The 14,680-nt window shown below is 56.5% G+C and overlaps 1 protein-coding gene across 1 annotated transcript in view; it reads left to right on the top strand.

Annotated features, from left to right (window-relative positions):
* The window catches only part of LOC107108679 (myocardial zonula adherens protein-like), a 61,114-nt gene extending 59,381 nt beyond the window's left edge, over window positions 1-1,733 (top strand). Inside the window, 1 exon segment of the mRNA XM_015409163.1 lies at window positions 1,665-1,733. Within this exon segment, the coding sequence (XP_015264649.1) occupies window positions 1,665-1,733 (69 nt within the window).
* Window positions 1,734-14,680: the final 12,947 nt, after the last annotated feature.

The raw sequence follows: 14,680 nt of genomic DNA on the forward strand, positions 1-14,680 counted from the left end.
TCCGCCGTGTGCGCATGAGAGAGCCCCCACCCTCACCTGAAACGGCCAGGGCGTTCCCTTGGGTTTCCTTGCAGAGGTGAAACTGTAAGCGAAACCTCTGAGAGGGGAGAAGGCGAGAGGCAGCCCTGGGCCCCCTCGCCAATGGAACACACAGACCCAAGTTCTGTAGCGCCCTCTGGGGTTGCTCTGGCATTTTTAGTACCTCCTGGAGGGGGAAACAAGAGAGGTTTCTTCTTTGAGCGGTGGACGTGTGGGGAGGCGATTGGTGGGGGTGGCTGCAGCCAGTTTGGGGTAGTGGTAAGGAGCGCGGACCCTAATCTTGGAGAACCGGGTTTGAGTCCCATCTCTTCCATGTGCCAGATGACCTTGGGTCAGTCACACGTTCTCTCAGAGCTGTTATCTCAAGGGCAGTTTCTGTCAGAGCTCTCTCAGCCCCATTTCCCTCACAGGATGTCTGTTGTGGGGAGGGAAGGGGAAAGGAGTTTGTAAGTTGCCTTGAGACTCCAAGTGAAGGGTGCGGTATAAATCCAATCTCTTCTTCTTCTCTTCCCACAGCCCTGGGGTAGCCAGCAGTGTTCGCTCTGCGCTGAGTGAGTGTGAGCCATCTCACAGGTTTTTACCCTACGGCTCACACATTCTTGTCTCCGCTCAGGAAGGGATGGCTCCAGAGCAAACTAGTTTATGCAGTAGCCAAGTCGCTCGCTCACAACTTTAATGCCAGTAGCTCACAAGGTAGAATTCACAATGTCCCCCCCTCCTCCCCCCCCCCCTCTCCCCCCCCCCCTCCCACAGGGCTCAAGCCTGGCTGCCGGCCTCTTCTGCCACCCGGAGTCATCCGGCCCTTGGCTTCTCCTTACAGTCTCCTGCTTCAGTTCAAGGGCTGGCATTGGCCACCTCCTGGCCCACGGAGGCACCTTCTTGGGGCCCACTTCTGATTGCGCCCGCAGGTCTGTGTTTCCCACTGCAAAGCCCTTTGGGTCCTCTTGCCTCCCCCGCAGCCAGCCCCCGTGGTAGCAAGGCTTTACGAAGACCCCCGTGATCACGACCAACGCTCCCTCTAAGCCGTGGAGTCCTGTGAGCAAAAATTCTACTTTGTGAGCTTCTGGCATTAGAGTTGTGAGCCAGCCACTTGGCTGCTGCATACATTAGTTTGCTCTGGAGCCCTCCTTCCTGAGCCGAGACAAAAAAGTGTGAGCCGGAGGCTAAAAAACTGTGAGCTAGCTCACGCTCACTCAGCTTAGAGGGGACACTGATTCACGACTCACTTTTCTCAGCTCCCCCAGCCTCCTCCCCCCGTCTCATGTCTGCAAGGGAAGGGGCCGGGAGCGTTGATGAAAGGAAACACCAGAGATTCCAGAGCTATGAGACTACGGACCGAGGCGCTCCATCGCCCTGCTCCCTGATAACCCCAGCCAGTGAGCGCACGTCAGAGCAACCGTGCCCCACATCTGGACACCAAGTGGGGGCCCCCGCCCCGCCCCCTGTGTCAGCACTCAGGCAGGCCTTCTGGGCTGGCGAGAAGAAGCACTGCCAGGAAGCCGCCGCCCCCCCAATCAATTTAAAGCCCCTGTTTTCAATTATTCTCCTCTTTAGAAAGACATCTGAGCTAATCAGCCGTCTTGGAGAGCTGACTGAATTTGAACGCCGGTCCTGTTTCTCTCCAGGTTAGCCGGATCACATGTTCTTTGTTCACCCTGCAGACCAACAGCCGGGCGTTTGCCCCGAGCCATTGAGGCAAGAGGCTGGGTCCAGGGAAGCACACTGCGGCCGGCTGGGGTGGGGGGCTTTGTTCCCTCTTAGCTGAGGGAGTGTGAGCCAGCTCACAGTTTTTTAGCCTCCGGCTCGTAGACTTTTGCCTTAGCTCAGGAAGGAGGGCTCCACGGCAAACTACATAGCAGCCAAATCGCTGGCTCACAGCTTGAATGCCAGGAGCTCCACAAAGTAGGAGGACTCCACGGAGGACTCCACGGCTCAGAGGGGAGCCTTGATTCTGAGGACTGCCCTGCAAACAAACAACTTCTGGGGCGCAGAAGGTTGTTTTTGGTTGGGGTCAAAAGGCGTCATTCAGGCCCAGGACAGGAGGTGGAGCCAGTTCCCCTTGCAGGGGGCAGCTGTAGGAGGTATTGGCATGGCTCTGCCACCTGGTGTGCAGGCCCCCTCTTATGTTCTCTCTCCCCCACCACCACCACCTTTTTTATTTTGCTTAACACGCCCTCTGAAGAAGAGTTCTGGTGAACATGGCCATCTGTGATCCCACAGGGTTAGGCCCACCGGGGGCTCAGAGGAGCCTCCTTGTCCAGTGGCAGCCTACCTTTGCCGGGGAGCTGGTTTTGGCCTTCATGCCTTGATTTGTTGTCCTTGTAGGGGGGTTGGGGGCAATGCTCCCTTAAGCTGTGGAGTCCTGTGAGCAAAAACTCTACTTTGTGAGCGACTGGCATTAGAGTTGTGAGCGAGCGATTTGGCTGTTGCATCAATTAGTCTGCTCTGGAGACGTCCTGCCTGAGAGAAGGCAAAAATGCATGAGCCGGGGGCTAAAAAACTGTGAGCTACCTCACACTAACTCAGCTTAGAGGGAACACTGGTTGGGGGGGGGGAGCATGGGACCTGGGATGCTGGAGGAGAGAGGCGCTCCGGGGCCAGCAGCAGCAGGGCTCCGCGGACAGAGCCATCACGCATTTCCCCCATCTTTATTTAAAACATCTTGATGCCTGGCTTGGAAAAACAAAAAAGAGAGAGGAGCTGGCAAAGTAGTTTGCACTCGTCCTTCCTTGCCCCCGTCTCGGTGACTCTGTGCTGGTCCCGCGTGGCTGGATCCTTGCAAAGGCTGTCAGTCCCAGGAGGAAAACAGAAAGCAACCTGCCTGGCTGGGGGTGGGAGGGAGGGAGGGATGAAGGGAGGAGTGACCGAGGCCTCCACAAATGCCCACCGCCATGGGACTGCCACAGAGTAGGAGCACGTGTTCTGCCCTGCAGAGCGGGGGCTAGGGGTGTGGGAAGCTGCCCTTTTCCTCCTGGGGCTGAGAGGACGGAGGCCCTTTGTCCAGCTGTTTCGAGTGGGTGTGGGGGACGCCCAGACGCCAGGGAAGGGGCCATGGGACTCTGAAGCAAAGGAAGGAAAGAAAGAAGGGAAAGAAGTAGAGGAAGAAAGAAAGAAAGAGAGAGAGAGAGGAAGGAGAGAAGAAAGAAAGACTCTTTGCCCCCCACCCAGCAGGGCGCCCCTTGGCACCTACACTCTGCCCTGCGGCATTTCCCTTGGGGCAGCCCAAGCTAAGGAATTCACAGGCACAGCACCCACCCACCCAGCAACTGACCTGCTAGTTTGCCAGGTGGTCAGCAGAGGGCAGCACAAGCGCAGGGATGTGCGGCTTGGAAGGCACTTGGCTGCCCAACTCGGCTCATCAGCCTGGGTTCATTTAAAACCTTAAAACAAAGATGATGGCGGAAGAGCCGGTTGCCCAGAGGAGAGCTGTCAGGCAGAAAGCACCACATCTCCATGGCATGCAGAAGGTCCCAGGTTCAGTCCCCAGCACCTCCAGTTAAAAGGACCAGGCAGGAGGTGATGGGAAAGACCTCCGCCTGAGACCCTGGAGAGCTGTCAAGAGGGGCCGTGGCTCAGTGGCAGAGCCTCTGCTTGGCATGCAGGAGGTCCCAGGTTCAATACCTGACATCTCCAGTTAAAAAGGGCCAGGCAGGAGGTGACGGGAAAGACCTCTCTCTGCCGAGGACCCTGGAGAGCGGCTGCCAGTCTGAGTAGACGATACTGACCTGGATGGACAAAGAGTCTGATTCCCTAGATGGAGACGGGTGGCCGTGTGAGCCTGTCTGTCGCAGTAGAAAAGAGCAAGAGTCCAGTGTCACCTGAAAGACAAACAGAATCCGTGGCAGGGGAGGAGCTTTCGTGAGGTACCTGGAGACGTGACTGCAGTGACTCCCGAAAGCTCCTCCGCTGCCACGGCTTCTGCTAGTCTCCAAGGTGCTCCTGGACTCTTTTCTCCCGGTTCTGTAGAAAGCAGCTTCCCCTTTGGGGAGGGGCCATGGCTGCGTGGCAGACCCTCTGCCTGGCCTGGTTCAATCCCCGACATCTCTGGTCCAGAAAGGGGACAGGGGACACGGAAGGCCTCCGCCTGAGCCCCTGGAGGGGTCCAGTGAGTGGGCAAGACAGTCCAGGGGGGGGGCCAGGGGGCCGGGGACCAGGGGAAGGGGGCTCCCTGAGGGTGTTCCTCGCGTGTCCTCTCTCCTGGGGCCCCTCTGCCTGACCTCCTGGCTCTCATCGGAATGGAAAGAGAAGCCCTGTCTGCTGAATCGGCCTTTCCCCTCACCGGCCACAGTTTTGATGGAGAGCTCCCTGGAGGGTCAGGCTTGTTGAAAAAAAAAAAACCCTCGATAAAATGTCGACACATAATTAGGCCAGTCGCAATGCGAAGGCAGTGCCGGGGGAGGGGAGGCCGCCGGATCTGTCCCCTAACTGATAATAATGACGTTGGACAGTTCGTAAAATCCCATAAGTGGCGTGGAAGTGTTTTTGCCTGTCCGTCCAAGTCCCCTCCACACTCGTGAGGATTAGAGGCAGGCGGGGCGTTGGCTACAGAAGCCTGTTCCTGGAGGGGGGCGGGGGGGGGGCAGATTAAAGCAAGGACCGCCTGGCTGCTTTTGAGAGATGCGGCAGGCTGAACAACGAGGCATCCGGTGCCAAGGAAGCAGAGACCACCGCCCGTCCCGCACCTTCTGCTTCTAAGCTCCCGCTGGGACCGGACCCCAAAGCAAAAGGGCTTGCAGAGGAACGGCCTGTTCCCCCACACACACACACTTCCAGCAGGTCTTCCCCCCCCCAACAATCCCAGGGAAGGCCAGGAAGCAATTTATGTGGCAGAGACGCGTGCTAATTGTTTTAACCCCCCCTCCCTTTCCTCTTCTTAAATAAAAAAAATGCTAACATTTACGCAGCTGTGTTTATATAATTGCTTGAAGATTTTTAAGGTGCCTGGTGGAATTCGCTTCCATCCTTCTTGTGGTTTTTTGGGATAGCTCTGCTAGGAAAGAAGCGTTTCTTCCCCCACCACCACCACCACCCCGGCTCTGCAGCCAGCACAGTTTCAAGGCAGGCCCACAGAAGGGGCCGTGCAACTGCTCAAGTTCTCAAGAGGATCAGGACCTTCACGCCAGGCAGAGAAAGTCATGGTTTGCTCAGCCTTAGGAGCCCGGCTTCTCCTGCAGCCTTTCCCGGTTGGTTCCTCCGCCCGCCCTTCCCGCTGGAGGGGTTCAGGGGGTGGCCAGGGTGGGTGGGGGTCCTTCACTGGTGGCCAGGGAGCCACCGTCAGTCAGTAGGGGGGGGCCCCAGACGCTCCAGTCCAGCAGCCAGACTCAGCCTGGCCCCCCCCCAAGAGATTCTGCTGTCCCCAGTTGTGCCCATTCCCCCCCCCCAGCCCAAATCCAAGTGCCGGAGTTCAATGCTCCCTCTAAGTGGTTAAGAGTGAGGACTCTAATCTGTGAGAACCAGGTTTGATTCCCCACCCCTCCTCCACTTGCAGCTGCTGGATGACCTTGGGCAGGCCGTAGTTCTGACAAGAGCAGTCCTTGAAAAAGAGCCGTTTCTGTCAAGAGCTCTCTCAGCCCCACCGACCTCACAGGGTGTCTGTCTGTTGTGGGGAGGGGAAGGGAAAGGAGTTTGTCAGCCGCTCTGAGAGCCCTTTGGGTAGTGAAGGGCCATGGGGTATAGATTCAGTCTCCTCCTCCTCTTCTAAGCTGTGGAGTCCTGTGAGCAAAAATTCTACTCTGTGAGCTGCAGGCATTCAAGCTGTGAGCGAGCGACTTTGGCTGCTGCAGAAGTTAGTTGGGCTCTGGAGCCCTCCTTCCTCAGCTGAGACAAAAATGTGTGAGCCGGAGGCTAAAGAACTGTGAGCGAGCTGAGAGGGAACACTTGCGGGTGTTGACCTCCAAGGCCTTGCGTGTTCCCCTCGCCCCTTGGCTTGCTCTTGGAGAGAGCCACCAGGCTTCTTGCTTGGCTGCCCTGGGAGTGCCCAGAGTCCTGGAAACCCTCTCTTCCCCCCCCCCACAGGGTTAGGCCAAGAGCGGCCCCCTGAGGACCACCTGCTCCAGGCGGGGAGCCCCTGCTGGGCCCTCAGCTGACCAGAAGAGGGGTTCCACACACACACACACACACACACACACACTTCTGCAGCGGTGGAGACCAGTCCTACAGACACACACACACCCCAAGGGCTGAAACTGGTTCCTGCCTGCCTCTTCTCAGGCCGCGGATCCCCCTCCGGAGTGATGGATCGGCTGATGCAAACCGCTTTGAGGCACCCTCCTCGCCATTTGCCGAGCTGCTCCGAGATCACAAGGAGCGTCACCCCAGAGCCCTTTCCTCACAAAGAGACCCCCCTCCTCCTCGCCGCCTCCCTGAGGTGGAAAACTTGCCCCCCCCCTGTCAGGCCGGTGATGGATGAGGTGCCTTTCGGCAGGGAGGGCCCAGGGGAAGGTGCCAGCCGCCGGCCCTTTTGCCAGCCTTGGGAAAGGGCCAGAGAGGGGCGCCCGGCCCCAGGCCCCTCCGTTCACACCTCCCTCCCGTTGGCACCGTCACTCTTAAGGAGGGAAGCCCTTTGAAGAGGCCCACCCCAAACAACGGACCCCGTGGGGGGGGGCGCTTCACCAGGGAGCAAAGAGCCACCCCGGCTGGCAGGGGAGGGGGTCCAACTTGCCACCAGTGTTCCCTCTAAGCTGAGTTGGTGTGAGCTGGGTCGGAGTTTTTTAGCCTCCGGCTCACACATTTTTGCCTTCGCTCAGGAAGGAGGGCTCCAGAGCAAACTAATTCATGCAGCAGCCAAATCGAACTGTAACGCCAGCAGCTCACAAAGGGGAATTTGTGCCCACGAGACTCCACAGCTTAGAGGGAGCCTTGCCTACCACCCATCGAAGGAGGGGCGGCTCTCAAGAGGAGAACAAAGTTGAACCGGAAGACGGATGCTGGCCTCACAACTCCTGCGGCGAGGAGGGTCCAGCCCGGGTCCAGCACAACACAGCGGCTGGCATGTCCAACTAGGAGCCGGGAGGCCTGAGTTCGAATGCCCACCCTGCCGTGAGCGCCTTGGGCCAGCCACACGCTGTCAGCCTTGCCTACCTCGCAGGGTTGTCGATGTGAAGGTAAAATGGAGGAGGAAGACGCTCTTATAGGAACTCTCAGGCTGGGGCAAGGGATGCTCTGTCTTCTGGGTGCTTGGGGGGGGGGGCAACAGTGGGAGGGCTTCTGGAGTCCTGGCCCCACTGCTGGACCCCCTGAGGGCACCTGGGTTTTGGCCACTGTGTGACCCAGAGTGTTGGACTGGAGGGGCCACGGGCCTGATCCAACATGGGCTTCTCTGATGTTCTTATCCCACCTTCCTTCTGCCTGGGGGTTCAGGGACAGAACGGTGATGAGTCGGTGGCACCGTTGATACCTGAGGATCAGAGACCCCCAACCGCAGCCGTTACTGGTAGACCAAGAGGGCAAGGCGGGCAGCGATTGGCCGGCCCCAGAGCCCGGCCAGCCTGCTCTTCCAAGACCCAACTGCTTTCTTGCGGCCCAGCTGAGCCCAGCGCTTGCATGTATGTTGGACTGGTGGGGTTTTTTGGGGGGGAATTACTATAAATCAACAAGGCCGGTATGTGGAGCCGGGAGAGCCACAGGCCGGCGCACCAGCTGTTGTCTTACTCACACGGCTTGCTATGTGGCTCGGTATCCACCCGAAGGAATATCGGCAGTTGCACTGTCAACAGTCTCCAAACAAAGCAGGCCCCGTCCAGCTCGCCTCGGCGCACAAACGAGGAATCCAGCTGTCCGGGAAAGAGCTTCCACGGCCGGCCGACACCTGCAAGCCATTCCGCCCGGGTTTTGCAACAGAACGAGAGAGACGGGCTCCAGAGGGCCAAAGCCCGGGCCGGCCCCGCTTGGCGTGGAAACGGCGTGAGTGTGGGGAGGGCGGGGGAGCCTTGTTATCGGATGCTGTAGCCATGTGAAGTCGGGGCCTCTCACCCAGGCCAGCCCAGGAACCATCTATCACGGCACGGCAAAAGCCATAGAGGGGGAGCAACTCCGTGGCCTTTCCTGTTTCCCAGAACAAACAAGCTGTGGATTCACACGTGAGACCGGAGAAACGGATCTTGCTTGGTACCGAACAAAGTGGTATGCGAATGGGGAGGGAGGGACGGAGGGGGCACACCGGAAAGAGGGGGGGGAGAGGATGAGAAGTCACATTTCCCAGCTGGGTCGGAGCGTCCAGAATGGGTCCGGTTGCCCGGACTGCCCTGGGAGTGGAGGGAGCTGAGCGGCCACATGTGGTGCCACAGAGTTTACTTTTCAAAGCTGTCCTTTCCTCCAGGGAAATGAATCTTGGGGGGCGGGGTGTCAGTTATAACTCTGGGAGAGCTTCAGGCCTCACCTGGAGAATGGCAACCCTGGCTAAAAACCAAGCCCCCCCCACGAAGCCCCCGCCACTGTCACACTCGTTGACACCACCAGGAATACCAAAAAGTAAGCGGAGTCGGTGTTCCCTCTAAGCTGAGTTAGTGTGAATTGGCTCACCGTTCGTTAGCCTCCAGGTCACATGCCAGTTTGGTGTAGTGGTTAAGTGCGCGGACTGTAATCTGGGAGAACTGGGTTTGATTCCCCACTCCTCCACTTGCATCTGGCTGGATGGCCTTGGGCAAGCCATAATTCTGGCACAGCTGTTCTTGAAAAAGAGCCCTTTCTGTCAAAAGGGCCATGGGGTAGAAATCCTATCTTCTTTTTGTCTCAGCTCAGGAAGAATGGCTCCAGAGCAATGCTCCCTCTAAGCTGTGGAGTCTTGTGAGCAAAAATCCTACTTTGGGAGCGACTGGCATTAAAGTTGTGAGCGAGCCATTTGGCTGCTGCATACATTAGTCTGCTCTGGAGCCCCATCCTTCCTGAGCTAAGACAAAAATGTGCAAGCCAGAGGCTAAAAATCTGAGCTAGCTCACACTAACTCAGCTTAGAGGGAGCTCCAAGGCTTTATGTCTCCACTAAGGTCCTTCCCCACCCCAGGTTCCACCCCCAAATCTCCAGGAATTTCCCAGCCTGGAGCTGGCAACCCTGCCTGGGAAGACCAGAGAGCTCTTCCCCTCCAGGAGGCAGCGCCGGGCACCTTCGGACAGGAAGGTCTTTGTGCCCCTGTATAGCAGTTCGAAAGCAAGAAATTGTGAGTAGATAAACAGGGACCGCTTCGGTGGGAAGGTTACAGCGTTCCGTGCGCCTCGGCGTCCGGTCATGCCGGCCACATGACCACGGAAAAAGTCTTCGGACAGCGCTGGCCCTTCGGCTTGGAAACGGAGATGAGCACTGCACCCCTAGAGTCAGATTCCACTGGCTTTCGAGCAAGGGAAGCCTTGACCTTTACCTTTATACACACACCCACACATATATCCACACACACACGCACACACAAAACAGGACACAATTCTGCCCAGATTAAGAAACCTAGACACAATCCTGCCAAAATGAAACATTTCGAGTTTTGAGCGCTGCCTCGTTTAGTGGCTTAATAAAATGTGATTGATTTAAGAAGTGTGCCTGATTAATCAGCGGACAGGCTTGGAAAAACTCATTTCCTAACATCAGCCTTTGTAACATAAAACTGCGGGGGGCCTTAGAAGAGAGAGGGAGGGAGGGAGACACACAACCCCCACCCAGCGGACCGAGAGGTGCACACCGGAAGGGAGGAATGCCAGGCCTGAGGCATGCCGGGTCCCAGGACAGGGCCACCCTCCCCTCATCTCTATGCAAATGCATGCTAATCAGACCCCCGTTGGGGAGAGAGGCAAAACATACAGGAAGTCAATAAATCAACGATCCACTTTATTACTTGCTTAAAGCTCCTCTCCATTCTCCCTTTTCCCGTCTCTGCCACTGGACCTTCCCTTCCATCTTCCCCAGGAGGCAGAGGGGGCACTTGAACCCGGGTCTTCACCAGTGTTCCCCCTAAGCTGAGTGAGTGTGCGCCAGCTCACAGTTCTTTAGCCTCCGGCTCACACCTTTTTGTCTTCGCTCAGGAAGGGATGGCTCCAGAGCGAACTGATGCATGCAGCAGCCCCATGGCTGGCTCACAACTTTCATGCCAGTAGCTCGCAAGGTAGAATCTTTGCTCGCAAGACTCCACAGCTTAGAGGGAGCATTACTCTTCACCCAACACTCTCACCACCACAACGCCCTCCACTGATTCTCCTCGGATGAGCACATGGCCATGCTTTCTGGAGGGCGGGGCCAGCCTGGGCCTGCCTTGCGCCTGGCAGGTCAAAGAAGAGAATAAACAAAGAACATCTCTGGTCAGAGACTCCTGAGCCTCAAAGGAGAGGGCTTTGGGGAGGGCTTAACTTGAGCTGGGATGCTCGGGGGGGGGGGCTCTGGGTGTCCACCTTCCTTCCCTCCATGCCCACAGATCACACACAAAGGGCTTCAGGCTGCCCTAAACAGGTGCACAGAGGTCCAGACCAGAGGATACTTTCAGAGGGCAGCCAAGGCTCCCTCTCAGCTGTGGAGTCTTGTGAGAAAAAAATCCCACTTTGTGAGCTACTGCCATTAAAGTTGTGAGCGAGCGATTTGGCTGCTGCATGAATTAGTCTGCTCTGGAGCCATCTTTCCTGAGTGAGGACAAAAATGTGTGAACCGGAGGCTAAAAAAACTGTGAGCTAGGCTCACCCTAACTCAGCTTAGAGGGAACACTGGAGGTCAGCCATGTTGGTCACAGTAGAACCACCGGATGTGAGTCCAGGAGCCCCTGGCAGACCAATAAAGTTCTTTCGGGTTCAGGAAGCCATTTTTCTCCAGGCCAGCAAAGGTTTATTCAAGGCATGAAGCTTCCGTGCGCGTGCACACTTGGTCAAATACATTGGAAAGGAAGCCGCTGGACTCTACATTTGTTCGACTGCTTCAGACCGACACAGCTGGCCACCCGGAACTTTCTCCAGGCCAGCTTAGCCGGGGATCCTGGAGGGTTTTTCCCATCTTCTGGGCATGGAACAGGGGTCACTGCGGGTGTGTGTGGGGGGGAGATATCTGTGAATTGTCCCGCACAGATGACCCTGGAGGTCCCTTCCAACTCTATGATTCTATCATCTTTCGAGAAAGAAGCTGACGCCCAACAAAGGGAGCTTTGCCTCTCAAAAGCAGGGGGCCCCCGCTCCCTGGTGAACTCCGCAGCGCAGCCAAGTCCAGGAGGCCGGAGTCCCCCTCCCCGGCTGATCCCACCACCACCACCTCTGCACCTAGCTAAGAGAGCAAAAGGCCTTGACTGGAACCCAGGAGCCCGCCAGCCCCGCCAGGTGTGAGCCATCCATCTCCGGGGTGTGAAAACCAGGGATTTCTCTCCTCCTCCCTTTTGACACAGGGACAGAGAGGAGCCCCCACCCCCACCGCCCAAGGGTGGGCCCTGCCGCCCAGCTCTGCCTTTGCCCCCGGCCAAATGGGCCGCAGACAGCTCTTGGTGGGGCGGGGCGGGGGGGGGGGGGTGGGGAGGGCGGGGGGGGGGGGGGCCCACCCCCCCCCCCCCCCAGAAGCTGAACAGGGACGGAGGAGTCTCATCTCACCACACACTCGGAACGCTGATGTTGCGGAAATCTTGCTGGCCTAATCCAGTTTAATTCACGCTGGTTACAATCGGGTGCTTTTCATACAGGATAAATCGTGCCTCTTCCATCCACTTCGGTGACGGTGTGCAAGCGGGTTTTGCCATTTCAGACAGTAAGACCCAGTTGCAAAGTGCACTGGAAGTGGATTGGAAGCGCTTCGTTCAGTGTGCGCCCGTCAATGTGCATCTGTATCCTGAGTCCCTTTCCTGCAACGCCCTCGGCTTGTATCGGATGAAGGGAACTGGGAATCGGTCTGGGGCAAGGGGTGCTCTGTACCCAGAGTGTTGGACTGGAGGGGCCATTGGCCTGATCCAACATGGGCTTCTCTTGTGTTCTTATAGGAACTCTCGACCTGGGGCAAGGGATGCTCTGTAGCCTTGGTGCTTGGTTTTTTTTTTTCAAGAGTGAGTGGGCTTCTGGAGTTCTGGCCCCACTGCCGGACCTCCTGATGGCCCCTGGTGTTTTTGGCCACTTTGTGACCCAGAGTGTTGGACTGGAGGGGCCATGGGCCTGACCCAACATGGGCTTCCGTTAGGTTCTTACATTCCCATGACTCTTGAAAACTCATTAACCCCCCCTCTCTCAATCTTGTGGTCTCTAAGGTGCTCCTGGATTCAAATCCAGCTGACCTCCAGAGCAGTGCTCCCTCTAAGCTGTGCAGTCTTGTGAGCAAAAATCCTACTTTGTGAGCTCCTGGCATTAAAGTCGTGAGCGAGCGATTGGGCTGCTGCATCAGTTAGTTGGCTCTGGAGCCGTCCCTCCTGAGCCGAGACAAAAATGTGTGAGCAAAGAGGCTAGAAAACTGTGAGCCGGCTCACACTAACTCAGCTTAGAGGGAACACTGCCCCAGAGGCTCATTTTCTGCCCCAAAGCCTTTCCCCTGTGCTCTGACCTAGCCGGTTACAAGGTGCCTCCTACCTCTGCATCCTGACGCTTACACCCCTCAGGCGGAAGGGAGGCCTCCTCCCCTCCCACCTTCTGACCGGGATATAAAGACTCCGGGATCTCCATTCCGACTTGTATCTGACGAAGGGAGCTCTGAATCTTGAAAGCTGCAACCCCGGGAAACCTGGTTGGTCTTCCAGGTGCCACTGGACTCGAACTGAGCTCTTCTACGGCAGACCGACAGGGCTCCCCTCAGAAACTACCTTGAAGCTTAGGAAGCACAAAGGTCTTACATTCCCTTCATGGGGCTCGTTCTTACAGCCAGCAAGAATGTCGATTTGCAAGGTTTCTTCTTCTTCTTCTTTTTATAATTAGCACTTTATTGGTTTTTATCAAGCTTCAATACATACATTTCACAGTAGTTTCGAACAGTGTTCCCTCTAAGCTGAGTTAGTGTGAGCTAGCTCACAGTTTTCTAGCCTCTGGCTCACACATTTTTGTCTTAGCTCAGGAAGGATGGGCTCCAGAGCAAACTGATTTATGCAGCAGCCAAATCGCTCGCTCACGACTTTAATGCCAGGAGCTCACAAAGGAGGATTTTTGCTCACAGGACTCCACAGCTCAGAGGGGGCATTGGTTACAAATACTAAAATACACGTTGTTAACAAAATCATGTAAGTGCAATAAGATGTTAAAACAAGTCTGCAAATATCGCTTGTATGCGTCAATTTGTGTTGTCTATTAACACAAAACTCTGCCTTTTCATTCCAATAAGTTTCAGAAGCCGAGGTCAACAACCATTTGAGGAATTTCATTTTGCGATGTGAGATATTCAAGTGTAGGTAGCCAAATTGTGGGGGAAGTGGGATGCTTAGAGGGTTGAGAGAGATGTGTCAAGTTGTCTGTGATTTTAGCCATAACGTACAGGTTCCATAGCTTTGGGTGCCATTGAGTGAGAGTTGGAGACTTTGGAGATTTCCAGTTCAACGCTATAGTGTTTCTAGCGACAAAAGGGAAACTTGTTCTTTGATAGAATAGGAACTGACTTTACTTCCCCAAGTGGTCACCTAGTGTAAGGACTAAATCCACATCATTCAAAGCCGTTGACAAAGGCAGGCGTGGAGAAGACGACACCAAAAACCTAAAGCCACGCAGGCTTAAAAGACAACCTCAAGAGCCAGCATCCGGCAGAGATCTGAAGCAGCCCCTCAGCTTCATTCGCCTCAAGAGGGAAGTGGCCCCTCCCTTCCGGAAAGGCAAGACCCGCCCTTGGGGGAGGAGCTCTGGCAGTGGGAGCCAGCACAGAGAAGGCCCCGTTCCTCACGCCCGGGAATCCCCAAGAGCCCAGGGCCCCTCTGGCCCCTCTAGTTCTGTGGGTCTCAGATCATGCCCCGGCCAAAGAAGCTCCTTCTGGGGTTGCTGAATGTGGGGTGGGAAATTCCTAGAGATTTGAGGGGTGGAGCATGTGAGGGCCCGATTTGGGGACGGGAGGGAAGTCGACGGGGTATAATACAGGCCCATAGCGGGGGAGGGGGCTGACGAGGGCGATTGCCCCCCCCCCATGAATATGCCCAGCCCTCTCTGAGGAGTGAGAGGAGGCTGCCTCGCCAGGTCTCCTGCTTGGCTGTGGTCACCACCCAGCCTCACTGGGTCTTCCTGCTTCTGCAGCCGGCAGGAAGACTCAGCACGGCCACACGGTGGCCACCCCCCTCCTTCCCCTCTGAAGGGAGCCTGAGCTGCAGAGGGTCTTGAGTTCAAGTCCCACCATGGCTCAGGCTGCCACTGGAGTGAGCAAGCTGCTGCATGGATGAAGAAGAAGAGGAGGAGGAGATTGGATTTATACCCCACCCTTCACTACCCAGAGGAGTCTCAGAGCAGCTTTCAAACTCCTTTCCCTTCCCCTCCCCACAACAGACACCCTGTGAGGTAGAAGAAGAGGAGGAGGAGGAGGAGAATGGATGTATACCCCGCCTTTCACTACCCAAAGGAGTCTCAGAGCGGCTTACAGTCTCCTTTCCCTTCCCCTCCTCACAACAGACACCCTGTGAGGTAGAAGAAGAAGAGGAGGAGGAGGAGATTGGATGTATACCCCACCCTTCACTACCCAAAGGAGTCTCAGAGCAGCTTACAACCTCCTTTCCCTTCCCCTCCCCACAACAGACGCCCTGTGAGGTAGG

Source organism: Gekko japonicus, unplaced genomic scaffold (assembly GCF_001447785.1).
Source record: "Gekko japonicus isolate JY-2015 unplaced genomic scaffold, Gekko_japonicus_V1.1 scaffold167, whole genome shotgun sequence".
NCBI classification, from domain to species: domain Eukaryota; kingdom Metazoa; phylum Chordata; class Lepidosauria; order Squamata; family Gekkonidae; genus Gekko; species Gekko japonicus.